Genomic DNA, 26,934 nt, shown 5'->3' with positions numbered 1-26,934 from the left:
ACGATTGTTTTAGGCGGAACAATGCAACAATGGAAATATCAATATGATTTTTCCTCTCAGTGTGTGTTTTACATAATCTGAGATAAGAAAAAGTACAAAATGTATTTACCCTATTAACCTACCAAAAATAACCCATAGTATCAGTCGTTATTACTAATAAATACATAATGGTATATTTGATATTATATTTCTTAAATAGAAAGAATATTGTACTTTGAATTGGATGGGCAAAATTGTCCATAAAAATAAGATGAATGTTAGGTAATTAAATATCGTGGGTATTTTGGGGAGTACAAATCTGCTGACCGAGAGAGAGATGTTCTCAATATGAGATTGTAGATGTAATTTGCAGTTCTGCAGGGGGTTGATTTTGTGCCTCTACTTTGAGAGTTATGCGAGTAAGAGATTAAATCAGCCCCCCACAATGTCCCACAGTATATCTTCGCCGTTTATTGGGAACATCTCCTGATTATGACATCATCATTTCTGATATTATCATCGAAAAATGTTCCCAATACATGATTGTGGGGGCTGATTTGAACTCGTGAGTAACCATTTAAGATCACCGGCTAGTCTAAATCTTGTGGGCAGACTGGGTGAGCACACTGAATAATCACATAATCATTTTTTCTGGCATTATCATCATCTAAACCTTATCACAATTATATAAAGGTCATTTTCATAATCTTGTTTTGTTATCCCATTCTATTTAATGCCATATTTATTATTAAATTATGAGTGCTTAAATCAATTTTTACTATTTTTCAATCCAATTTAAACACATTTATGGGACATGTGTCAGCAAAACAATTCTATATTTACCGAACGTGCTCACCAAGTGTGCCTACCAAATCCGATCTCGTCATTGGCTGTATATCCTGAAAAGCAATGAAAAGCAATGTAGACATTCTATAATGGCCAAGGCTGCGTTTGGATAAGATCTTGTTGTTTGCTAACCAAGTCATATTAGCACTTAGTCCATTAAAGGAAAGTGATTTTGATCTTATTGACCACTCTAAGACACCCCACAAGATGTTGTATAGGTGGTTGGGTACTTCAATGCCATTCCATAGAAAGTGGATGATTCAGATATTAGGTACTTCCACTTCATTTTGAAGAAAGTGGCTGCTGATTCAATGGCTAGGATCTTCTTCTATGTGATAAAATATTTGAGCTGTGGGTTCATTGTCCAATGGGTTAGATAAGGTCAAACCAGTCGGTGTAGTATGCTGGTCTGATCCGGTTGGAGGCCTGAACCGGGTATAAGATAGGTTGGTCTTGTAAAGTGATTTGTCGCATGGCTTTTGGGCTTTCCGATGGTGGAATTCACTGTGAAAAATCCCACAAGCGAGATTTGGTTAACAGGTTAAGGGCCTGTTTGGGAGGGCTGAAGCTTTGAGAATCATTTTTAATTCATTAAGTTGTTGTAAGAAATTTTCGAAAAAAGAAACTATATTTTTTACCGTAAAATAATTATTTTGCGGTTTTGTCAGATGTGACCCACCTTATATAGCCAAAAGCCGCTAAATGAAAACCCTCTCAAACAAGTACTAGAAACATGAAAAACCTATCTTGCCTTGCTGAAAACTCGGAAAGCTGAATTTTATAGTTTACAAATAAGCATCTTTTAACATATAAGGCCAATAGCCCAATACTTCCAAGTTTTTATTGGCACATGCAAATGCACGTGACAAATTTGAAAATAATGCTTTTCTAGAAGAAAAAACCAAATTAGACCCTGTTTGGGAAGACTTAAACTTTGGTTGAGTTGCTTTAACTAGCATGCTTTGAAGTAAGCAAAAGAAGATTCAACATAGAGCCATCTAAGTGACTGAAAATAGTTAATTTGGGTTCTCCAGATTTTCACCAAACATTGCTTTCTGGGTAAGACCCCACCTCATAAAGACAAAAGCAGCATTGCGAAAGTCCTCCCATCAGCTTTGGTCTTATTGACTTCCTTGACTGGTAGAGCTAACCTGAAAGCCCTCTCAAACAATGGGCCCATTTTGGGAGGGCTGAAGCGTTGATTGAGCTGCTTTCACTGAACCTCTATGAGGAAGCCATCAAAACAAGCTTCACTGAAGAAACCTTTTTTTTGGCTGAGTGACAGCATAGTTAAGCTTTCCAGATTTTTGGCTATCCATGTGGGACCTACATTGCAAAGCAAGCCCCTGCATGAAACATGGTTTTCAAAACCGGACAGGACTAGACAGTCGGCCGGAAAACCAGACAATTCTATTTTACCCTAGAATCGTCTTTTTGGCCAAACACCATTGATTTGGTCAGCAAACCGTTCACCCGGATGATCGATTTGTTCGAACCATCCAATGGTTTTGGCCGATTTTTATTTTTTGTTAGAACGGGCCATCTGTTTGGTTCAAATAGTTAGATCATTCGACCTAAGAACCAGACCCCTGAACGGCTTGTTGTCCAGTTCAGTTTTAAAAACCTTGGCATAAAAGCCCTCCCATATGGACACACATAAGCTTTGAAAGCTGGTTCAGCCAATTGAGAGCGGTCTATCTGAACCCTAAAAACCCAAGTTGGAGTACAACACACGGTCCCTCCTTGTTCCTCAGCGACGTGTAACGTTCAAAGTATGTTATCCAAGGGCTTAAGCTTTTCCATTTCTCTTATTGAGTAACGAGAGAGCATCTTGTCGTTGTCCCCTACTCCCTTACAAGGAAAGCAGGTCAATGCCTATATACCAAACTCTCCCAAATTGGTAAGTTATGATCTGCACTCCTTTTTGCTCCGTGAAAATTGTTTTTAGAATAGAAGGTTTTGAGGGCTAGTTAAACGTGTACGTATTTGTTATGTAAGAGTACAAATAGGGGCCATTTGAGATTGTTTCCCTAGTGCTTGAGAGGTGAAATGAGATAGAAAAACAGGATTATAGATAAACTGAGAGAATGAGTGATAAGAAAAATGCTAGGGAAGTTGAAGTTTGTGGATTGATCAGAGACTTCTGCTTTGGGTTAGAGATGGTCTGGTGGTTGTGTTGGGTTGTGTTGGTGGCTGCAGTGGTGGTGGGAGCTGCCAGTGGTGTCCAAGGAGGCGGTGTTAGCTACGACGGAAGATCGCTGATCGTCGATGGGCAGCAAAAGATGCTCTTCTCTGGTTCTATTCACTATCCTCGTAGCACTCCTGAGGTATTTCATCAAAGCACAAGCTTTCTCTTCTTCCTTCTTCTTCTTTCTCCTTCCTGTGTCTCACACTTTATTGACCCATTCATTAAAATTCTTTGAGGAGGAAGAGTGTCTTAGGTGAGAGTAAGTTGCTAAGTTATAACTTAAGAAATGAAAACAAAAGAAATCAATCAAGTCTCATTGTTTTGAGAAGGTAAGATAAGGTTTGGGGAGAGAAAATCACAAGTTAGGAGTTGTTCTCTCTCTCTCATACACACACCCACCCACCTTTAAAACCCTACATTGAACCATTTGTATTTAGTATAGACTCTTTTCAAACTGAAACAGCTATTTTTGGTTTGATGGTAAATTCGAGAAACAGAAAGTTGAGGGAAAGTTCTTCCCAAACACAACCTTAATGTATATCTTGCTTGAAATCTTGTTGATCTTATTGGGTCCAAGACCAAGTAAGGACCAGCCCATGGGTTTGGATAAAAATAGGCTTGGACCTTTACATAGTATCAGGATTAGTAATACCACTCATGCGAGCTCTCTGTTAAGGGCCTTGGAGTTGGAGATGAAGAGGGGAAAGTGGGAAACAGTGACCATAATCCAGTACCATTCTATTTCTTTCTCTCTTTTTTTTTGTTCCTTTTGTGTAGAACCCTTTTCTGTTCGAACTTTGAAATTGAATTGTGAGTCAATATATATATATATCGTTGACTATTTTGGTGTCTAATCGGTCAACTTTTAAGAAATCAACAAATTGATAAAAAAATGATTATTAAAATCAGTCTTAAATATAACTTTTAGGTAAATTATAATTATTTATTAAATGATTAAAAAAATAAAAAATGGCCAAAAACTATTGAACGGGTCGATGATTTGACTGCCCAGGTTAATGGGTCGTTGATCGATTCAACGGTTTTTGGATAGGGATAAGGATTGGGGTAAAATGGAATCGGTTGCCTGGACGGTTCCCGAGCCGAATGGTCTGACCATTTGGGTCAACGACGGTTTGAAAACCATTGTTTTTTATGCTTTTGGATTTTCACTAAGGTTTTTTTTTTTTTTTTTTTTTTTTGTGGGCTTTATTCAAGTGTGTGAGGTTCGACGAAAGTATGTTCACTTTTTTCTCATTTTCTACTTTTTTTTTTGTTTGGTCTTCTACTTCAAGATCCTCCAAAATAGTCTAGGGTTTACCATCATTTTATTTTTTCTCTTTTGTTTTTTCTTTGGGTTTTCTTGTGCAATATTTTTTTTTATTTTCTTACTCAATTTTTTTTGATTTTTTTCCTTGGGTTTTTCAATTTGGTGGATTTACTGCCAATTTTTTTTTGTGTTTAAAGTTACTTTGGATTTATCTTTCAAGGTTTTGGAATCCCTCGCAATGTCCACCCTTCCCATGATTATGACTACAAAGTTATTTTGTTTAATTATTGACATCTAGAAAAAATGACCTAGAAACAAAACTGTTATGGCCACCGGTTTTTAGGTCGATGGTTCGACCGTCCAGTTCGAACGAACAACCCGTTTTGACAACAAAAATAAAAAAAATTAAAAATAAAAAATGGCCAAAAACAATTGAACGGGTTGGTGGTTCGATCGCCTAGGTCAATGGGTCGTTGATCGATTAAATGGTTTTTGGCTAGGGATCAGGTTTGGAGTAAAACGGAACCGGTTGCCTGGACGGCTCTCAGGCCGAACGATCCTACTATCTGGGTCAACTAGGAGTTCTCAATGTTAAACAAATGACAACTATGAAGTAGAACTCAAAACTATCATTGTATGATCATGTTCTTATATGAAATGCTTTGCTGAAGCAATATTTAAAAACCAAGCATATGATGATTTCTTTTAAGTCTTTATATGAGTTTCAAGACTTGAGTACTTATAATTGCAAGTTTTTATTAAGAAATCATTGTCTTTTTTAATGTAATAAATAGCAATGTTACAATTCCAATACAGCCCCTGCGGGGCCCCTCCGCTAGTTTCTATTTAAAACACTTGAACGCCAGTTGACATACACTTGGCAATAAATTGATCCGGCTATCCTTGGACTGGTTCTTTCTTTGTTGGGCACAAAATCTATGAATTGGTTCTTGTCTTTGTTATTCCTAGCCAAAGCCAAACAATACAGCTAAACTTAACACCATTGATGCAACTCAGATGTGGCCGTCACTCATATCTAAGGCCAAGGAGGGAGGACTAGACGTAATACAGACCTACGTATTTTGGAGCCAACACGAGCCTCAACCCGGGCAGGTTCTTTCTCTGTCCCCGTATATCTGGAATTACATTGGCACCCCATAGATCGCCCCACAGAACATTCAAACCATGCATTGGGAACATCTCCCAATGACAAATACGGGTCCCAATGCAGGTTCAGATGTGCATGTGGGGTGCGCTGTGTGGGGCGCAGATGTGAATTCGTGCATGTGTTCCAACGATGGTTCTATTTTACAGTATAATTTTGAAGGAAGATATGATCTGGTGAGGTTCATCAAGGAAATCCAAGCACAAGGACTCTATGCAACCCTTAGAATCGGACCCTACATTGAAGCAGAATGGAGCTATGGGTATTCACTCCTTTACTGATTCTAATGTTTTCTACTTGTCTTATACTGGCTCACATGCAAGCATGTTAGAACCCCACCATAAATGGGCCCATTCCTGGGCTGAGCTGCCTGGACTTCAATATTCACCCAACCCTTTTATTTTTCATATCGGGGTGTACTTACTGAAGGAGTTTAACATCCAACATGACCCGGATGCACCTCATCGACCCGAATCCATAATCTAATCAGTTCAGTCTGGTCTTAGTACAAACAAAAGCGGAATGTGTTATTGGTTGTTTGGCCGAACTTGTCCAACCCAAGCAAAACGTGAGGTTCGTGATTCAGGTCAGGAGCCTCAATCCAATTGGAAAAACTTGGGCTGTTTTCATTTTTCTGTATACGAAATGTTATCCAAATTCGGATTTCCTCCTCACAATTTGCACCCGCCTCATAACTCTTTGCAGCCGCACGTGGGCTTATTTGTCTTTTTAGCTAATTCAGGTTATTATTTATCCTTTTGGCTCAGTTTGGAAAGAGTATAAATACGTATAAAATATAAGATTTTGTATATTTTTATTCCTTTCAAACTAAGCTTTTAGGTAAAAAACGTTGATAGTAAACAGGGAAGGAGTATAAATACAAATATATACAGTATAAATACATACAAAATAATACTAAGTATAAGATTTTGCACACTACAAATTTGTATTTATATTCCTTCCTTAAGCTCAGTTTGAAAGGAGTACAAATACAAATATGTAAAGTGCAAAACTTTATATTTTGTATGTATTTATACTGTACACATTTGTATTTGTACTCTTTCTAAACTGAGCCTACTGTGTTTGGTTGTAGTGCAAATTTATTTACACTAGTCCAAATGCATGGGAGTGCAAAAGTAAAAAATGCAAATTCTTGTTTAATTTTGTTTGGGATTTTACTTTATTCTACTTCATATCTTAATTTACTTCATTTATATTGCAATCAAACAAAATAAACTAAAATTTGAAACAAAAATGGGTCAGAATTTACATTCAAATCATTTGCACTGCCATGGTTTTGCACCAATACAAATTTATTTGCATCGTAACCAAACTGTTGGAGATATGGGGTCACTGCAATTTTGGAGGAGAAGCTCTGAGGCGCATCTGAAGACACTGTCTTTAGAACGTTATTTGCCCCCACTCAGTTTTGCTGAGTTTGCTGTTGGGTTACAGGCAAATTTGTTCCCATGATACAATAGAGCCTTGGGCGAGAATCTGCAACCAGCAAAGTTGAAGAGTCTCCAAAGAAACCTTCTATGAGACTGTAGCAGACCGGACTGAGAGAGAGAGAGAGAGAGAGTGAATTTCAAAATTGTGTGATTTGGAGTCTGATTCATAGTCCTTAAATAATTTGTGAAGATGTATGAGGAAAAGGTAAGTGCTGGTTTAGAGAAGGCACCTTGAATAGTCACAATTTCAAACATTGTGACTGTTTAAAAAGTAGTTAATGGTTAGTGACTGTTAACTTTGAATTATGTCTCTTGATCACACCCGATCGAATCGTGACCGTTGATCTCATCAACGGTGATCAACGGTCAGCAATGCACCAAAACCAAAGCCGCTCATCGCGAGCCACACGGGTGCGAGCAAAGTGCACCTCTAAAGCGCCTCATTGCGCCGCACACACGTGCACACATGTGTGAGCGCGCGTTGCGCGGTATCGAATCCCCATACTCTCTTCTACTAATTCTAAAGAGTGTAAATCAGTTCCTATTGAAATACTGAAAACAAAACTTATAATTTTCCAATGTGGGACAAGTTCAAAACTAGGTTTTTATATGAGAAAAAACTGATTTTTCAATCAAGTGTACAAGGTGCAATTTCTCATGTAATTGACCAATCAAACCCATTGGATTTAATCACTTATGAGATTAAAATCCAACACAAACACAATCCATTTAATAGTGCAATTGCACAAATCGGGTACGTTATGAAGAATTTACGCTGTATCAGAATGTTTTCATTCAAATTTAGCAAATGCTCAACCCAAGCGAAGCATTCTAAAGTTATACCCTTAAATACAACCCGAGCAATTGAGAGGCTTATAGGTTGGTAGGGGTACAACTTTTGGGCAGACTCGAATTGGGCTTTTATCAAAATTTGGATGACCTGATTCAAATACTCGGGCACAAAGCAGTGCAAAATGTTAACTTGGGCCAACCCGAGTTGCATCCTCTCAGGTCTGTGTAGAATGGTTACCTCAAGCTGCTTTTCTCATGAAAGAAGACAACAGAGTTGAGAACAATGTTGTCAGATTTGCGAAAAAAAGGGAACAATGTTGTCAGATTTGGATCACACAGAAAATAAACCGGAAAGGACCGGTTAAATGGCCAGTTAGACCATTCAGTCTATAAGAATTGTGAAAGACTTGGGGCCGAAAACTCACTGGATAACCGGTTCGTCAGTTCCAAGCTTGTTAACACTGGTTGAGAAAAGTTTTTTTTTTCTACCAAAACTTTTTTTTTATATATCATTTGAAGGGCCTAGCAATGGGGGTAGCCCATCCCCAACCCATAACCCCCGCTCCACCTAGGGTGCAGGCGGAATTTAATCCCAAGTCTCCGCTATGACTAGGCAAGAGACCTTACCAACCAGCTAGTTGGCACCTTGCTTCCTCCCTGAACTGTTAAACCAAGCAAAATGGATTTAAGGGCAAACCGGTATTTGCGCAATTGATGACTGAGCTGTATTATTGTGATGCAGAGGTTTACCATTCTGGTTGCATGATGTCCCAGGCATCATTTATCGATCTGATAATGAACCCTTCAAGGTATTTTCCCTCATTATCTTTATCTTTTTTTTTGCTTAAGTTTAATATTAAAAATAGGAGTTTAACTATGATGCATTCACTAATATTGACTACATGTTAAATCCAGATATCAATCAATCACATTAAAGCACTTGCTTTATTTTCACTGATTTGTGTTTCATAAAGTGTACTTTTATGTTTAATAACGTGTACTTACCATTACATTCAACTAATCATATTGTTGCATGGTGCAGTGGATGCATTATAGATTTCGCCTAAGAATAGGGTTAGGGATACCAATTTTCTCCATCCCCATTGAGTACCCGGTTCATAAAATGTACTTTTTATGTTTAATAATATGTATTTACCATCACATTCAACCAATCATGTTGTTGCATGGTGCAGTGGATGCACTATAGATTGCTTTGGTGGGATGGAAAATGAAATCCCAGCCCTGCCCCACCCTAACCCAATTATATGTATTATTCATATTAAATATATATGGTATTATTTATATTATATATATCACAATATATTTAAAATATTATTTATATTTTACAATTTTTCTTTATTTTAAGTAAATTTATTTTAAAAAATACTATTAATTATAATTTATTTGTGAATCAAGTCCTCACGGGGAACCCAACTCCGTCAAGGATCAGGATGGAGGACAATTTTTATCCCCAATGGGATTGGGGTTGAGGATGGAGATTTATTTTAAAATAAGGGTTGGGAATGAGGAATATAATCCCTGCCCCGTTTCCATTCCTAATAGGGGTGCAAGTCAAATGCCCAATTTGATAAGTTTACACTGCATTGGACTTGGCCTGGAAAGAATTAATTTCTCATTTGCATTTACATGCATTTTACACCCAGACAAATGAAAATTGCACTCCAAAAACAAACTTGCTCAACCTAACATGCCCTTCCAATCTTACCCTATAAAACAAGGTCTGAGGCATGCCTTTGTTCTAATGGTTCTTCTATAGAACCAGTGGCGTATACTGCAATTTTTTCTAATGGGGTCATATAATAATAACTTAAAGCTTCATAAATGTCAAAAAGCATTCACCGAAGTTGCAGCTCATGGAGATCTTAGTGCCTGTTTGGAGAGTGTTCACATAGCACCTTCTCGTGTTGTATCAGCCAAGAAACCTAAAAAGTCATGAAATCCTGTTCGGTAAAAAACTGGGAACCAAAAATAGGCTTACATGGGCAACTTTCAAGTGAAGATATAGTACGTAGCTTCTTAGAAGTGGCTCTATCAACACAGCTCAATCATTGCATAATCTCTTCCAAATGGGTTCTTTATATATATAATCTAAAAGATAATTAGTCTAAATCCAAATAAAATACCTAAATTGACCCCATACTTATATTTTTAATTTTTTATTTAACATTACCTGGTTCAGTATTACTATTATTGATCCTAAAAAGCTCAGTTTAGAATAGGGGTGAGCATTATTCAGTTAAAACCAAAAAACCGAATCGAAAATTTTGATTTTGCTTTTTTCGATTCAGTTATTTTGGTTATTTTGATTTTTGAAAATTTTGGTTTCGGTTTTTAGAATTAGAAATTCGGTTAACCAAAAAAATTGAATTAATCAAACTTTGCTATATAACATGTAATATATAATATACAATATGTTACATATAATATATAATGAAATTTGATTTCATAATATATATTATATATTAAATGTTATAATATATATATATATATATATATGTATATATATATATATAATAGATAATATTGTATATATTATTGGAATTTGGTTTAACCAAAATCCGAACTAAAAATTTTACTTTCGGTTATTTTGATTTTCTATAATTTGGTTTTGATTCAGTTTTCATTTTTTTAATTTAGTTTTTAAAATTTTGGTTTATTTGATAAATCAAATGATCACCCCCAATTTGGAAAAACTGCTAATACAAAATATATGCAGTGCAAATTTAGAAATATAAAATGCAAGATTTTGCACTGCTCATATATGTTTGTATTTATTCTTTACAAACTTAATTAGCCTTGAAAACATTTTTGCCCTTTTAGATGAAAGAGCGGAGAGAGAGAGAGAGAAGAACAGGGAGAGATGAATATAGAGTAAAATAAATGAATAAAGAGATTAAGAGAGTGTCGGGAGGGACGAAAAATATACATTAGATTTTTTGCATGGTGGTTTCGACGTGAAGGAAGGCAAGTGGGAGAAATGAAATTTTGATAGATAAATAATTAAGTAATTAATAAAAATATTTAAGGGTATTGAGTATTAATGAGCTCAGAAGCCAAAACTTCCTTGACTTATTAGTTATTAATGCTGTGTTTGGTTGCAGTGTAAATTCATTTGCATTGATGCGAAATTATGGCAATGCAAATGCTTTGGATGTAAATTTTGATTTATTTTTGTTTCAAATTTTATCTTATTTTATTTGGTTGCAGACAAATGAAGTAAAATAAGCAAATCCAAATTAAAATAAAATTAAACCAAAATTTACACTTTTTTTTTTCATTTGCACTCTCATACATTTATACTAATACAAATAAAATTGCACCGCAACCAAACACAGCCTATAAGACAAGGTGACAAGTTATTCGGTTCAATCGCGTCAACTGTTATCAAACAGCCCCAACTTTGGAAGTTTTTGCAGTTTTGCCAATATAGTAAATTAAGGCAAGTGCTACTATTTGCAACGTTTTTCATTTCTCATCACATCAAATTCTAATACTTCACCCTTTCTCATGCCTTCAAATTTGAAACTTCAACTTGCCATGCACATTGCAAGCTTAAGTTAAAATAAAAAGGTCAGAAAGATTTATTTTTCTTATTTAGAGATTAAATTATGGCAAAATCTCGATGCATTCATTGAACGGTGCATCAAAGACGTGAGCCAATGATATTTGTTGTTTACGTTTTGTTAAAATAATAAGATGTTTTAACACACTCGGATTTCCTAGTCACTTTTCCTATCCATTCTTTACCCACCATGAATTGGAGCCACACATCTCTATTATGAATTAAGAGATGTGTTTGCAATTCACGGCGGGTAGAGAGTGGATAGGAAAAGTGAGTAAGGAATCTGGGATCGTTTTGACATGATTGATTGAAATCTAAATTTAACGTGCAACCAATATCAGTAATTGCGTCATAGTTTAAATTTTAAATTATTTGGACAACTATTATATATAAGCATTGACATTAAAGGTTATTACTAATATATGATTTAACTTTTATGACTTGGAGGTGAAGTTAAAACAAGTATTTGCATGCTATAGTCAAAATAAACATAATTTAGTGTATAAATTTTCAAAGGAGAATAAGGTTACAAAGTCTCAAGATGAAAATAGTAGATTAAACAACCATCTTATTTATTTGTATAATAATAATTCTCCTCTCCTAAGTACATGCTATAATATAATGTTGACCTAAAAATAGATAAATAAATAAAACAATTTTCCCTAGAAAATTAGATAAAAGATTTAGATGCCACTGCTTTTGACATTTTCTCATCTTTCATTAATTTAGGTTTTATTCCACTTTTGCTATACCCTTTATGGTGTATTAGTTGAGTGGCATGTGAAAATGCACATATAAGAGGAGAGAGATGAGTCGGAAAAGAGAAAAATAAATGGAATAAAATTTTGGGATCATCTTCTTGATATGAGGTTAAGGGAAGTATCAGAATTATATAGCAAAGATAATTGTGGTCAATGCTAGCTTAAAAAAACTAAAAAAGAAATATTGTCGTCAGCTACAAAATTAACACTTCAATTTCTGCATGTTGATTTATTTCTGTAGTGTTACATGCAAAACTTCACAACCAAGATCGTAAACTTGATGAAAGAAGAGAAGTTATATGCTTCACAAGGAGGTCCAATCATACTCTCACAGGTAAGGCTAGGACATGGGTGATTGGTAGCATCTTCTTCTTCTTCTTCTGCCGCTGCTTGTTTAATGGGTTTGAGAATTGAATTTTTGCATAGATTGAGAATGAATACAAGAATGTGGAAGGATCTTTCCATGAGAAAGGACCAGCTTATGTCCGCTGGGCTGCACAAATGGCAGTGGGGCTCCAAACTGGGGTCCCATGGGTGATGTGCAAGCAAGATGATGCTCCTGATCCAGTGGTTAGTACTCTACTTTCTTATAAATTCATCACCCTTTGAACTTCTAGATGGTTTTAATTTGCCTTTTGGCTATTACAGTCTCATTCTAGTTAACTTCACTATGTGCAGATCAATGCATGCAATGGGATGATGTGTGGACAGACATTTGCAGGGCCCAATTCACCTAATAAGCCATCAATATGGACAGAAAATTGGACTTCTTTGTATGTCTTCACTTAATGACCCACTGTGTATTGTGTTAAAGTGATGTTCTTTACTGTTTTGTTTGTTTGGTACAAATGAAGTTGCTTATTTAATTATTTCATGCTTTGGATTAACTAATACCCTTTTCTTTTTTCTGTGTTCCTTCCATCTAAGCTTTCAAGTATTTGGTGGTAAACCTTACATAAGGTCTGCTGAAGATATTGCCTTTCATGTTGCACTTTTTATTGCTGCAAAGAAGGGAAGTTATATAAACTATTACATGGTATGATGCTTTTAATCTTTAACAACCAACTGTTTTTTGGCCTTTTTCTATCATTTTAAGGGATTGTGATATGCAAGTGGGGGCAGCAATGGAGGTCTTGTTGGAAAATTCCCAACCTAATTTGAATCTGAATCTGATTTTAAATCATCTTTTTGTCAGGCTACTTGTTATATCAGAATCCAATAAATCATGACAGAAAACACAAATATAGTGAAAAGCACAATGTTTACTGTGGTTCAAGAATTTGTGCCTACATCCATAGAAGATCCTTTCAAAATTCAATTTTCTAATTCAATTGAATACAGACCTTGTAAAACTCAGTTTTTATATCACCAAATCAGGTTTCTCAATGCTTTCCAAATTTGAATACAACTGAGAAATACTCTTTGGCCCAATACTCCTGTATGGATTATGTATAGTCAAATTTTGCATACTGGGAGTACTTTTTGTCCCTGTTTTTCTTGTAATAGGGGGTCTGGATCTCCTATACTTTTCTCCTGCATTTACATTCTGTCTGTGATAGCTGAGACTGAATGGAAGTTCAAGACAAAGGTGTAGGAGATCCAGAGTTTGTAACAGGTTTCTCCTGCATTAACTGGGTTAGTTTGTAAAATGCCAGGTTGGGTTGGGTAAGGGGAAGGTTATTCTAAATCAGGCTAATAACTGTCAAATCTGAACCCTTCTGCAAAGGAGCCAAGAATTGTCATCTCTTTTACATATGTTAAACATGTGTTTCACTAGTACAAGATACCTATCAGAGATGGTTTAGTTTTGACTTATATTTGTACATAAATGTATCTGACGTTACTACAACTCTATATGTATAGTATCATGGAGGAACAAATTTTGGGAGAACAGGCTCTGCTTATGTAACAACAAGTTATTATGATCAAGCTCCTCTTGATGAGTATGGTAGGAGACTAGCATTTTGTATCTTATAACTTAACTATATCCCTTTTTCTCTTTTTGATTAAAACCCAAACTTTGTTGTGAAAAAGGATAAAAAGAGAATTCAATTCATCTATTTGACAAATGTAGGTTTGGTTAGGCAACCAAAATGGGGCCATCTCAAGGAATTGCATTCTGCAATAAAGTTATGCACTGAACCACTGCTTTGGGGAACACACACTAACTTTTCATTAGGAAATCTACAAGAGGTGAGAACTAAGGAAAGTGACCTATGATCTATTATTACATTTATTATTGTTCCCTCTCTCTCTCTCTCTCTCACCCTCTGTGAATGCACAGTAATAACTTTTTCTATCCACTTCTGTTAAGGCTCATATTTTCCAAGGAGAATCAGGAGAATGTTCTGCGTTTCTGGTAAACAATGATGCAGTAATTGCTAAAGTGAACTTCCAGAATTTATCATATGAGCTACCTCAACAATCAATTAGTACTTTACCAGATTGCAAGAATGTAGTGTTCAACACAAGAAAGGTGACACCCCCCTCCCCCAATGATCTTAAGTTTGGGTTGAGCCATTATCTCAATTTTGAACAAATAACTCTGCAATTTGGCAGTTATTATTTGCTCTAAATCCAAGTAATTATATTAAAGCTAGGAATATGATTCTTTTCCCTTTACTATTTCAACAGGTAAGCACACAGTATAGTGCAAGATCAACTGAGTTAAGCCAAAAGTTTGACTCATCTGATCAGTGGAAGGAATTTAGGGAGGTTATTCCCAAATTTGAGGAAACATCAATAACTGCAGATATGCTATTAGATCACATGGATGCAACCAAAGATGTATCTGACTATCTTTGGTACACTTTCAGGTAAAGAACAATTACATCAATAATTTATCTTATAAAACATATCAATACATTATAGTCATTTATGTTTAGCATGGTTTGTTTTCTATCTACAACATACTACTATATTAAGAGACACTACATGAAAAATTATAAATATCAGCAGTTTAGAAAGTGTTGAGACCTGATTACTGATGTTACTTTTAGATATAACAATGCAGCTTTCAGAATAACTCCTCTGATGATCAGTCTTTGCTTCAAGTTGACTCCCTTGGACATGTTGTTCATGCTTTTCTCAACAAGACATACATTGGTAAGTAGAAATTATCCATAACTTCCTTTTTTTACAACAATTGGAAACTTAGCTTCACTGTTATTGGCCATAAATTCAGGATTATATCCAATTGAGACATTGAAAGTAGAAATGTTTTTTTTTTTTTTTTGCTTATGTGTTTTGACAGCTCTGTTTAAGTAGTTCGAACCAGTAGAGAGTAAGAGAGAAAGAAGAAGAAGAACAGTCGAATCTGATGGCATAAACCCTATCAGTCGACCCTAATATGGATTAACCTCTAATTAGTTGTGCAAAGACTAAACTGCCCCCCACTTAAGTATAGGACAGGAAGTCTCTATTAAAACTACCACATAAGCACATAATAGAAATAAAATGACTAATCTACCCTTATTCGGCTAGCTCTAACACTCCCCCTCAAGCTAGAGAATATATGTCATATAATCCCAGCTTGTTACATATATAGTTCACTCTCCTTGAGCTTAAGCCTTTTGTAAAAAAATCTACCCATTGATCACCTGAGCCCACATGTTCTGTGCTTATCTCTCTAGTAAGGATCTTCTCTCTCACAAAGTGGCAATCAATCTCTATGTGTTTTGTTCTCTCATGAAAAACAGGGTTAGATGAGATGTGGAGTGCAGCTTGATTGTCACAGTACAATTTCATAGGTCTATTCATGGAGAACCCAATTTCTTGTAGGAGATTCCTCAGCCATACTAATTCACATGTAGTGTGTGCCATGGCTCTGTATTCGGTTTTAGCACTGCTCTTTGCCACAACCATCTGCTTCTTACTCTTCTATGTCACAAGATTTCCTTCAAGAAATGTGCAGTAACCTGTAGTAGATCTTCTATCAGACACAGAGCCTATCCAATTTGCATCTGTATACCCAATTACCTCAAGTCTTCCTCCTGGTTTGTACAATAACCCACAGCCTGGAGCTCCCTTTAGGTACCTTACAATTCTAAGAACTGCATCCTAGTGAGGTATCCGAGAGTTCTACAAAACTTGGCTCACCACACTGACTGTAAAGGAGATGTCTGGTCTCGTGATAGTCAAATAGTTCAGCTTCCCCACTAACCGTCTATACCTTCCAGGATCATCAAATTTCCCTTGTATCACTACTCAACTTAGCATTTGGCTCCATGGGAGTTTCAGCCGGTTTTGCACCTAACAGCCTTGTTTCATCTAGCATATCAAGAACATATTTTCTTTGGCACAGGTTTACACCTTGTTTTGATCTAGCAACTTCTATACCCAAGAAATACTTCAATGTCCCAAGGTCTTTTGTTTGAAAATGGTTTTGTAGAAAGACCTTTAGTTTATCGATCCCCAATTTGTCACTACCAGTTATGACAATATCATCCACATAGACCACTAGTAAAATCTTTTTGGCTTCTGAATCATAGTTGAACACCGAGTGGTCAACCTAGCATTGTTTCATTCCAAAATTCTTCACCACTTTACTAAACTTTTCAAACCAAGCACGAGGCGATTGTTTCAACCCATAAATTACCCTTTTCAGTCTGCACACCTTACCATCCTCCCCGGAGAAACAAACCCAGGTGGTTGCTCCATATATACCTCCTCCATAAGGTCACCATGAAGGAAGGCATTTTTAATGTCAAGTTGAAACAATGGCCAATCATACATAACTGCCAGGGAAATTAAGAAACGGGCAGAGCCAATCTTAGCCACTGGAGAGAAGGTCTCCATATAGTCCACCCCATACAACTGTGAATAACCTTTAGCAACAAGTCTGGCCTTCAGACGCTCCACGCTACCATCCGACAAGTATTTAACAGTATACACCCATTTACAACCCACAACATGCTTACCGTGAGGAAGAGTAGTGAGCTCCCACGTTTGAGTATGCTGAAGGGCAAAGAGTTTCTCCTCTATTGCCTACCGCCACTCAGGTGAGCTAAGAGCCTCTTGGACATTCTTAGGTATAGAAATAGATGACAACAACGAAACAAACTGATGATGTGAAGCGGAAAGGCGAGAGACTAAAACAAAATTGGAAATGGGACGGAGGGTACAACTATGTTTACCTTTCCGTAAAGCAATGGGAAGATCAAGTCCTGAAGGTTTTGGTACAAGAGCAACAACCGGATCCGCAGACAAGGTAGAAGCTGGAGGAGGAGCCTGTGTCTGTTGATGAGTATACACGTGCCAGATTGGTGGTCGTTCAGTAGGGATCTGCACTGGAGGAGGTGAATGGTCAACTCCAACTGGAACAACCGAAACGGGATCACTGACTGGAAGAGGAAGAGGAAGCAAAGGTGGAGACACCAATGCTTCAGTTCCTGAGAAGAAGGGGACAAACTCAAAAAATGTGACATTAGGACAGACATAGCACTTCCGAGTAATGGGATTGTAACACTTGTACCCTTTTTGAGTCTGAGAGTAGCCAAGAAAGACACACTTAATAGAGCGTGCATCCAGCTTGTCTATCCTAGGACTCAGATTGTCAACAAAGCACACACAACCAAAGATGTGGGGTGTTAATGGAAAGGGAGAGAAGGTGGGGAACAAAATAGAAAAGGGAGACTGACCATGAAGAATGAAGGAGGGCATCCGATTAATAAGGAAACACGCAGTAAGTACAACATCACTCCAAAATCATTTAGGAACACTCATATGATGGAGAATAGACCAGGCAATTTCAAGAAGATGACGGTTCTTTCGTTCAACCACCCCATTTTGTTGAGGAGTGGATGCACATGAAGTTTGATGAGTGACGCCATGCTGTTCTAAGTACTGTTGAAAGGAAGTAAGAAAGTATTCACGACCGTTATCTGAATGAAGAACTTTGATTGGAACACCAAATTGTGTATGTATTTCAGCATAGAATTTTTGAAAAATGGAAAATAATTCACTTATTTTTTTCATTAAATAAATCCATGTCATCCTTGAACAATCATCGATAAAAGTGACAAAATACTTGTAACCATTATAAGTCTCTATTTTAATCGAACCCCAAACATCTGAATGAACCAAAGCAAAAGGACTCAACATACGACTTTCAACTCTAGGACTGAAGGGAACACGATGATGTTTCCCATACTGACATGACTCATACAATAAAGACAACAAATGACTCAAGGACGGAACCAGTATCTTGAGTGCCTTGAGAGATGGATGTCCCAGTCAACAATGCCACTGTAGAGGAGTGAGTGAAGTCTGAGGTGCAACTGACGATCCACCACCGTCAAAGGTAATACAATCCACCAGCCTCATGCTCCCCACCAATCTTCTTCCCCGTCTTGAGATCCTGAAAAACACAAAAGGAAAGGAAAATGTAATAGAGCAATTAAGAGTATTGGTTAATTTACTAACAGAAATAAGATTGAATGGAAACTTAGGGACTATAAAACAGATGATAAAGAAAGAGAAGTCGTGTCACCATTACCAACACCACAAATGGGAGAAGAGGAACCGTTGGTAAGGGTAATAGTTTGAGATGTGGAAGTTTCGGAGAGGGAAGAGAACACACCTGGAGTCTCGATCATGTGATTAGATGCTCTAGAGTCAATAATCCATGGAGAGGGTTTGGATGCCAGACAAGCTATACCTGAGTAGGCAAGGGTGGCTGTAGTATGCTGTGAAGTAGCCTGGAGAAACCTCTCATACTCATCACACGGTACACTCACCATATCTTTCCCGGAAACAGATGTAGATGTGGAAGGTGTTAGATCTGCTTGTTGGTTATCACTAACATCAACCCCACCAGCTACTACATGATTAGTCCATGTAGGAGGAGGGCCATGGAGATAATAATAGAAACTCATCGAATGTCCGTCCCTGCCATAATGGGTACAATTCCTTGTAGAGTTACTTTTTCCTTTACCACGGATGGGAGAAGAGGAACCGTTGGCAAGGGTAACAGTTTGAGATGTGAAAGTTTCAGAGAGGGAAGAGAACACACATGGAGTCTCGATCATGTGATCAGATGCTCCAGAGTCAATAATCCATGGAGAGGGTTTGGATGCCAGACAAGCTATACCTGAGTAGGCAAGGGTGGTTGCAGTATGCTGTGAAGTAGCTTGGAGAAACCTTTCATACTCATCACATGGTACACTCACCATATCCTTCCTGGAAACAGATGTAGATGTAGAAGGTGTTAGATCTGCCTATTGGTTATCACTGACATCAACCCCACCAGCTACTACATGATTAGCCCATGTAGAAAGAGGGCCATGGGGATCATAACAGAAATTCACTGAATGTTCGTCCCTGCCACAATGGGTACACTTCCTTGTAGAGTTACTTTTTCCTTTACCACGGCCTCCCCTTGAGTCACGACCACCACCACGACCTCCTCGGGAGACATGTCCTCCCCCTCTAGTACCACGTTCACCTCCTCTAGCTATCACAAATGTTGATCTGCCAGACTATGTGGGACTCTCTGTAGATCCCAAAGAAATCATACGAAGCCGTGCAAAAACTTCCTCAAGTGAAGGAAGAGTAGAGCCTCCTAATATTTGGGCCCTAACTGGTTCATATTCTGATTTCAACCCCACTAAGAACCTAGTGACATCTAGTTGTTCCCTCTATTGTTGTTGGACCTTAACATCTGGAGTGAGGGGATGATAGACATTGAGTTCATTTCTGAGGTTCTTCATACTGGCATAGTACTCTTCTAGGGTATTATTCCCTTGCTGCAGATCGAAATACTCCTGATAGAGTTGATATACCCATGTAGTATTATCTTGCTCAGAATAAAGCTTCTTGGCATGTTCCCATATGTCCTTAGTTGTATCTAAGAACATAAAGTTGGCACTTATTTTGGGTTCCATACTATTTCATAACCATGTCATGATTTGGGCATCTTCCTGTTCCCAGTCATCAAACCCTGGAGAGTCAGCTGATGGTTTATCTTCCTTCACATGTTTCACTTTCCTCTTTACCTTGAGAAAAACTTCCACTGACTTGGCCCATGGCGCATAATTCTCACCATTAAGTTTAATGGATGTCATTTGCACACCCAAATAGTCGGAGGGGATCATCACACTCGGTTTCTGATCACTGGAACCATCTCCCGTTGCTGCCATTATGTCCCCCACTGCTATCTCTAATGTTGAACTCTCAGTCACCAACCAACTACTACTGTCAAGGCAACACTACAACACACTGATAACAATCTCACAACTAGTTACAATCAACAACTTGATGTAGGCTAACATTAAGGTTAAGAACTGGGTGTTTTGACCAGATTCAGCTACCATCCAGATTAGAACATTGATGAAAGCTACTAGGCTGAGGTATTCGACCACTTCTTTCAGCACAATTTTTTTTTGTTCACACCACTACTACATCCCAGAAATATTAGGCACCATTACAACAACACAACACTCAAGAAACCACACACACACACAAAAAAAAAAATTATGTTCACACCACTACTGACAACCCAGAAATAGTAGTCACCATGACAACAATGCAACAACTCGAGAAACCACACACAAACCCTCTTGAAATTGTTCAGTAGAGGGTAAACACCACAAGCACCACCACACGACTAGGGCTGTCACACATGGTGACAGCAGTATTAGGCTGATATCCTAGGGTTGCCGAACATTCCTAATACATGTAATAGGGATTGCGACAGTCCTAAAACAAAAAATAAATAACAGATGCTGCAGCTATCAGATTGTGTACCTCAGATTCGCAGCCCAGAGAAGAAGAAGAAGGAAAAGAAGAGAGAGAACTTGAAGCCGTAGGAAGGAAATCTTGAAGTCACAGCCTTCTTCTCCTTCATTTATGGCTCTGATACCATGTTTTGACAGCTCTGTTTAAGTAGTTCGAACCAGTAGAGAGTAAGAGAGAAAGAAGAGGAAGAAGAAGAAGAAGAAGAAGAAGGAAGAAGAAGAAGAACAGTCAAATCTGATAGCATAAACCCTATCAGTCGACCCTAATATGGATTAACCTCTAATTAGTTGTACAAAGACTAAACTGCCCCCCACTTAAGTATGTGATAGGAAGTCTCTATTAAAACTGTCACACAAGTACATAACTTAACAGAAATAGAATGATTAATCTACCCTTATTCGGCTAGCTCTAACAGTATTTATAGGTCAGAAGACATTATTTATACATCTTTACTATGATATTTGGAAGAAAATAATTTATATTTGCTTGTTAACCATATACACATTTATAAATTAACTTTAGAATGGATGTATTCAATCGAGTTGTTTTGCAGTACTATTCTTACAACAAAATCTTGACAATGGATAATTTTCTTTTCCTTTTTCTGGGTTATTCTCTAGGGTCTGCACATGGAAGTTATAAAAATCCAGGATCTAGCCTTAATATTTCAATCTCATTAAGTAATGGGATGACTGATGTTTCACTATTAAGTGTCATGGTTGGATTACCGGTAATCTCTCTCTCTCCCTCTCATCTCTTTCTCCTCCCTCCCTCTTCCCTCAGACAATTTCCTATAATTATCAATTAACTCGCTACTTTTATTCACCATATTAAGAATTCAGGAGCATATCTTGAGCATAGAGTTGCTGGATTACGTGGAGTGAAAATTCAAGGCATTGGAAATGGATCTCAAGATTTCTCTAAGTACCAATGGGGATATCAGGTTATTTCTTCAACTAATAAATGAGAAAACTTTAATACATTGAAGAATGTGCATGACCATCCTAATTAATCTAAATTGAATGCTTACTTTTGATTCTGCATTCAAGGTTTTAAAATTTTTCCAATATTTTATGTAATTTTGGAAAGATTTTAGGCAAAACTATGGTTTCCTTTAGCTTTGATGTAATTGAATTCATCATATTTTATTCCCAGATTTCTTAAATACGTGCATGTTAAATGAAATATGCATGATCCATAAACCATTGTGCTAAAGAAATCACAAACACAGAACAAACCACAAAATTTAACATGGTTCAGCAATTTGTTGAATAAACCCTTGTGAAATGTCACTTTCATTCAATGCTTATGTTATCTATTTAATCAATGTCATGCAGGTGGGGCTAGTGGGGGAAAAGTTTCGAGCATACAATGAAGAAAGCTCCAGTGAAGTTCAATGGAACAATCTTGGAACCTACAAACCACCCCTTACATGGTATAAGGTACAATTTTAATTTAAGTTTCACTTCTGTTATTGTTTTAGTTTTAGTGACCTTTCAAATGCATAATATGGAGGAAAAGTAACAATAATGTTGATTTATTAGTCAATTATTCTAACACAACATTAAATGAAAAAAACATTCATAATTATGTTAATCAGGTTTAACTCATTTATCCTGTCAACATTCAAAAGTGAGAAGAGAAAACTGATTATTATCAATTATTCCAAATTCTATGACACTGCTTGACTTATATTTCATAAAATTTTTAAAAAGATTCACTTGCGGCTGTGACCCATTTACACAAATTGGATTCATACTAACCATATTCTACAAAATAGTTTTAAGTACAGCTATGCTATACAGAGTAGAGTGTTGGGCATTCAACAAACAAAATGTGCAAAAAATGAATGTAGCAGAAATGCGTATGCCGAGATGGATGAATGGAAAAAAATAGAAAGAATAGTTTTAGAAATAAAGTCATTTGAAGGAACCTAGAAGTAGCTCTAATAGGTGATAAATGAGAGAAAGTTTACTAAGATGATTTGTTCAAGTGAATAGAAGGCTATTGTCAACACCCATAAGAAGTGTTCTTTTGCAAGTTGAAGGGTTTGGAACTTAAAAGGGCTAAGGGTAGACCAAAAGGGACATGGGTTGAGTTAGTAAGAAATGATCTAATCGCCCATAATTTAGCAATGGATATGGCACTAAACAGAACAGATGGAAAAATGGGATTCATGTAGCCGACTCCGTGTAATTAGGATAAGGCTTGGCTGGTGATGATGATGAGATTCATTCTAATCATTTGTAAATTAATTGACAACTTGGCAGACTACATTTGATGCACCAGCTGGAGATGATCCAGTTGTTCTAAACTTGAGCACTATGAGCAAAGGTGAAGTTTGGGTTAATGGCCAAAGCATCGGTCGTTATTGGGTCTCATTTCACACTGACGGAGGAGTTCCTTCTCAGGCATTGTATGTACATGAAGCTCTCTCTCTCTCTCTTCTATTACTTTCAGTCTGTTTTACAGGTTACAGATTTAATATTTTTGTTGTTAATACTAATGTTCCATATTGTTTTTTAGGTACCATGTGCCTCGGTCATTTATCAAACCTTCAGGGAACCTCCTGGTCCTGTTAGAAGAATTTGGTGGGGACCCTCTTCATATCACCTTGGACACTGTTACAATCTCTAAAGTATGTGGACATGTGTCAGAATCTCATTTGCCCCCAGTGGCTTCATGGGGTGGTGGACAACACAAAACACACCATAAAAGGAGAAGTGTTCAAATTGAATGTCCTCATGGAAGGATCATCTCAAAGATTTTATTTGCAAGCTTTGGAAACCCGTCTGGTGACTGTAAAAGTTATGCCATTGGAAGTTGTCACTCCTCTAATTCCAAAGCAGTTGTTGAGAAGGTAAGTGCTCTGGCTCTATATATTCTGCTTCTATTAATTCTCTTTTTTATAAAGATGATCAAGATTCGAGTCTGAATATTTAAAATAATTTCCTTTTATGATGCTATTTCAGATGATATTTCACCTGAAAATCTGAATTTTTAATTGTTTTCCTTGCAATAAATTTTCAGGCTTGTTTAGGGAGAAGGCACTGCTCTATTCCTCAGTCAATCAAGGCATTTGGTGGGGATCCATGTTCAGGCACTCCAAAAGCTCTATTGGTGGATGCAAAATGTATATAAAATTGTCCTACCATACAAGAACCTGTATAATAGGATCAGTTATTTCAACTCATCCTGATAAGATCTTATTAAATCATTTAGCTTATTAATAAAAATCTTCTTCCATATATTACCAGAAGATATTTGGTTAAACCAATGCTTGTAATGACCTGTTCTTAGCCTTCCACTCAGAAAAGGGGCTAAATTACCCAGGGGGGCTAAATGAATTTTAGGGTAAACTACAAACATCCACCCTGTACTTGGGGGGTAGTGGCACTTAAACTCTCAAACTTTGTTTTGCAACAGAGACCCCTTGAATTTCTAGATTCTAGCACTTTGTCCCCTGTTGTTACTATTCCTTTAAGCAATTCTAAAACCCCAAACTACCATTATGTTTTTTTATAAAACCATTTTGCCCTTTTTAGCTTAGGGGGTGTTCTATACCCAGCTATAAAAAGTGTGGTGTGTTAATGTGTTTGAAATGATAGGCTTTGGAACTCATTGCACCTCTAGCAATGTTCTAACATATGTTGGTTTGGTGTGTTCTAAAGCATTGGAAAATAAATATAGAAATAGTTTTGTAAAAATATTCAAAGTCAATGTTTATTGAGTGTTCCAAGGTGTGGTGTGTTTTGGTATAGAGATTTTGGTTTGTTCCAAAATTTGCAATATTTTATGCTTTAGAACACACCATGGCTAAAAAGAACAAATATTTTCTGTGGCATATTCCAAAACCAAATGAAATGGGTATCTACCACAATACTGAACACTAGCTTAGTGTTTCTAAAGACCTAACTCTCATCTGTTTCTCTCAGCTTTCTTTCAACAAAATTCATCTTGAAACACCCTTAGAGCAATTTGTCCTTTAAAATTGTTATTTTCATCATTTACATGGTGGCCATCTGTAATTTTCCCTAAATTTTGATTTAGGGAAAAATCAACTTACTTTGTGGGTCCTACTTTAACTTCAAATTCATGTTGTTTCATAAATTAGAGTAATGTTTGATCCAGTTAGTATAGTGGTGGTTTGAATTTGATCTATTTATAATTAGATCAAATACGGATCCACTCCTATCTGATTTGATTTGATTTAAATGTTTATATGCTTATATAATATAAAGAGAAAATTATAGATAGGTATCTTATACTTTGGGATAGTGACATTTAAGGACCTTGACTTTCAAGTGCAACAACCAAGTACCTTTAACTTTCAAAAATAAACACTCGAGTCTGGCTGTTAGCATTCCACCAGTTATCTTCTGCACTTGATGTTATATGTGCCTTGAAACATTTCAAAATCACAAAATTACCCTTTACATATTTTATGAGACCGTTTTATGAAGGACTCTTTCAAGTTCTACCAAACTGACCTTGTATCAAAATCTGACCATTCTCCAACACCAGCTCAACAAATTCATCTTCAGGACTACATAAAAAGAATTTGGGGTCCATTTGTTTGCAGTAGGAATCGGAATCAAAATTTGTTGGAGTTGGAATGGTCTATTCCCACTGTTTGTTTGGTTTAAATAGGAATTGAAATGGGAATTAAAATCAGCTGGAATGAGATTTCATTCTCAAGGGAGGGGTGAGAGAATGGCCATTCCTTTAAATGGCGGAATGCCATCCCACCAAGAATGGGATTGAGATTCTGATTCTACCCAATCAAACGATTGGAATTGGAAGGTTCATTCCAATTCTAATTCCAAACCCCTATTCCTGTGAATCAAACATGCCCTTAAAATGAGAAATTTGATAATTTTACCACTCATCATAATCGGGTTGGACCAGACCTAGGCCCAAAATTTATGATGATGAGCTTTCAACAAAAGGAACATGGCGCCTATAATTTCTTTACCTCTTACCTCTTAGTATGCCTACACAAAAGTCTCTCCACATGTAATCGTAAGTGGTAGTAAGTTGCATCGTAGTTACAAGATTAATTTCTGCCAAGTGAATTTTGGTTCAAACTTCACACAAATGGAGCTTCAAAGTGTAATCATAGATTTATCCAATTCGTAAAGTTTAATGTATGTTTTGAATAAGCAATAATTTTTCGAATTTTTAGTATGATATTTCATACATAGGCATGTCAGGATGGGCACTGTTGTTGCAAAATGGTAACTCAATATCTGAAATTGATTGGATAAAAACGAAAGAAAAAAAAAATACAATACAGATGAGCTCAATTAGGGGTGGATAAGATTGAGCTTTTTACAAGTTATCCGAGCTCAACTCATGAAAAATTCAATTTGACTTTGTTTAAATTGAGCTTCAAGCCAAACTTGAACCCAGCTTGTGAAGCTCCCCTACTCAAGGTTATATCATGTATAATATTTTTTTTTTTAATATTTATAACAGTAAATAATTTTTAATGTTTATATGTATGATTTTTTTATATTTTATATAACACTTGACTCATTATCAAGCTTAAGCTGAGACGAATTTGAACGTATGAGCTTTTGAGTTGAGCTGAATTCGAGCTCATGTTTTAAGTTTGACCCCAAAGTCGAGTGTCATGTTTTTTCACGGAGATAAAGCTCAAATAGCTGCATATTTAACTTGGCTCAAATCCAGTCCACTCCTAAACTCAAAAAAACACACAAAACTTATGTGGTTTAGCATATACCTTATTTTTTCAGGCAGGGGCGGAGCCAAGTATATTGGTGGGGGTCCTTGCCCCCACCCCCCACCATTATCTATGGTTACTAATGGGAGGTTGGGTCAAAAATGTAATAAACTGGGTCCTTCCCCTCCCTCTTTCTGCTCCCTACCTCATTTTCTTGTTCAACTTAGCACCCCCAAAAGATAATTCCTCGCTCCACCACTGTTTACATGTGATGGAAGAGTAGAAATCCACTACAGAAACAGCAAGGAAATGTACAATGGTTGAGAAGCCTTTCTCTCATACAGAAAACCCTAAGCCTAGGAGTGCAAGTCAGGCAAGCTGGTCGGATTTTGGCCGAACCCTAAGAATTGGACATAAAGCCCAAGCTTGGCCCAGGCCCAAGGTCAAAACTGTATTATCCAATCTATGCCCAACCCACAC

At 36.8% G+C, this 26,934-nt stretch overlaps 1 protein-coding gene across 2 annotated transcripts; it reads left to right on the top strand.

The window, feature by feature from the left end:
• The first annotated feature begins 2,840 nt into the window (after window positions 1-2,840).
• LOC104605869 (beta-galactosidase 6-like) lies at window positions 2,841-24,733 on the top strand. 2 transcript variants are annotated; one of them, XM_010270806.3, is made up of 19 exons: window positions 2,841-3,152; window positions 5,298-5,393; window positions 5,595-5,707; window positions 8,431-8,497; window positions 12,274-12,366; window positions 12,459-12,602; window positions 12,711-12,805; window positions 12,960-13,068; window positions 13,896-13,980; window positions 14,107-14,225; window positions 14,347-14,508; window positions 14,667-14,848; window positions 15,046-15,137; window positions 21,389-21,498; window positions 21,604-21,711; window positions 22,106-22,210; window positions 23,039-23,184; window positions 23,295-23,628; window positions 23,799-24,703. In XM_010270806.3, the coding sequence occupies exons 1-19, from the start codon at window positions 2,913-2,915 to the stop codon at window positions 23,907-23,909; spliced, it is 2,511 nt and encodes an 836-aa protein (XP_010269108.2). In that variant the 5' UTR covers window positions 2,841-2,912; the 3' UTR covers window positions 23,910-24,703. The 2 variants fall into 2 exon arrangements, with proteins under 2 accessions (XP_010269108.2, XP_088751901.1); XM_088895775.1 differs by lacking the exons at window positions 5,298-5,393; window positions 5,595-5,707 and having other exon boundaries at window positions 2,951-3,152; window positions 23,799-24,733.
• The last annotated feature ends 2,201 nt before the right edge of the window (window positions 24,734-26,934 follow it).

The sequence above is a fragment of the Nelumbo nucifera genome, chromosome 1 (assembly GCF_055504915.1).
Source record: "Nelumbo nucifera cultivar China Antique chromosome 1, China Antique-T2T, whole genome shotgun sequence".
Taxonomy (NCBI): Eukaryota; Viridiplantae; Streptophyta; class Magnoliopsida; order Proteales; family Nelumbonaceae; genus Nelumbo; species Nelumbo nucifera.
Note: the sequence above shows the minus strand (reverse complement) of the source record. Positions and strands in the feature narration are given on the sequence as shown.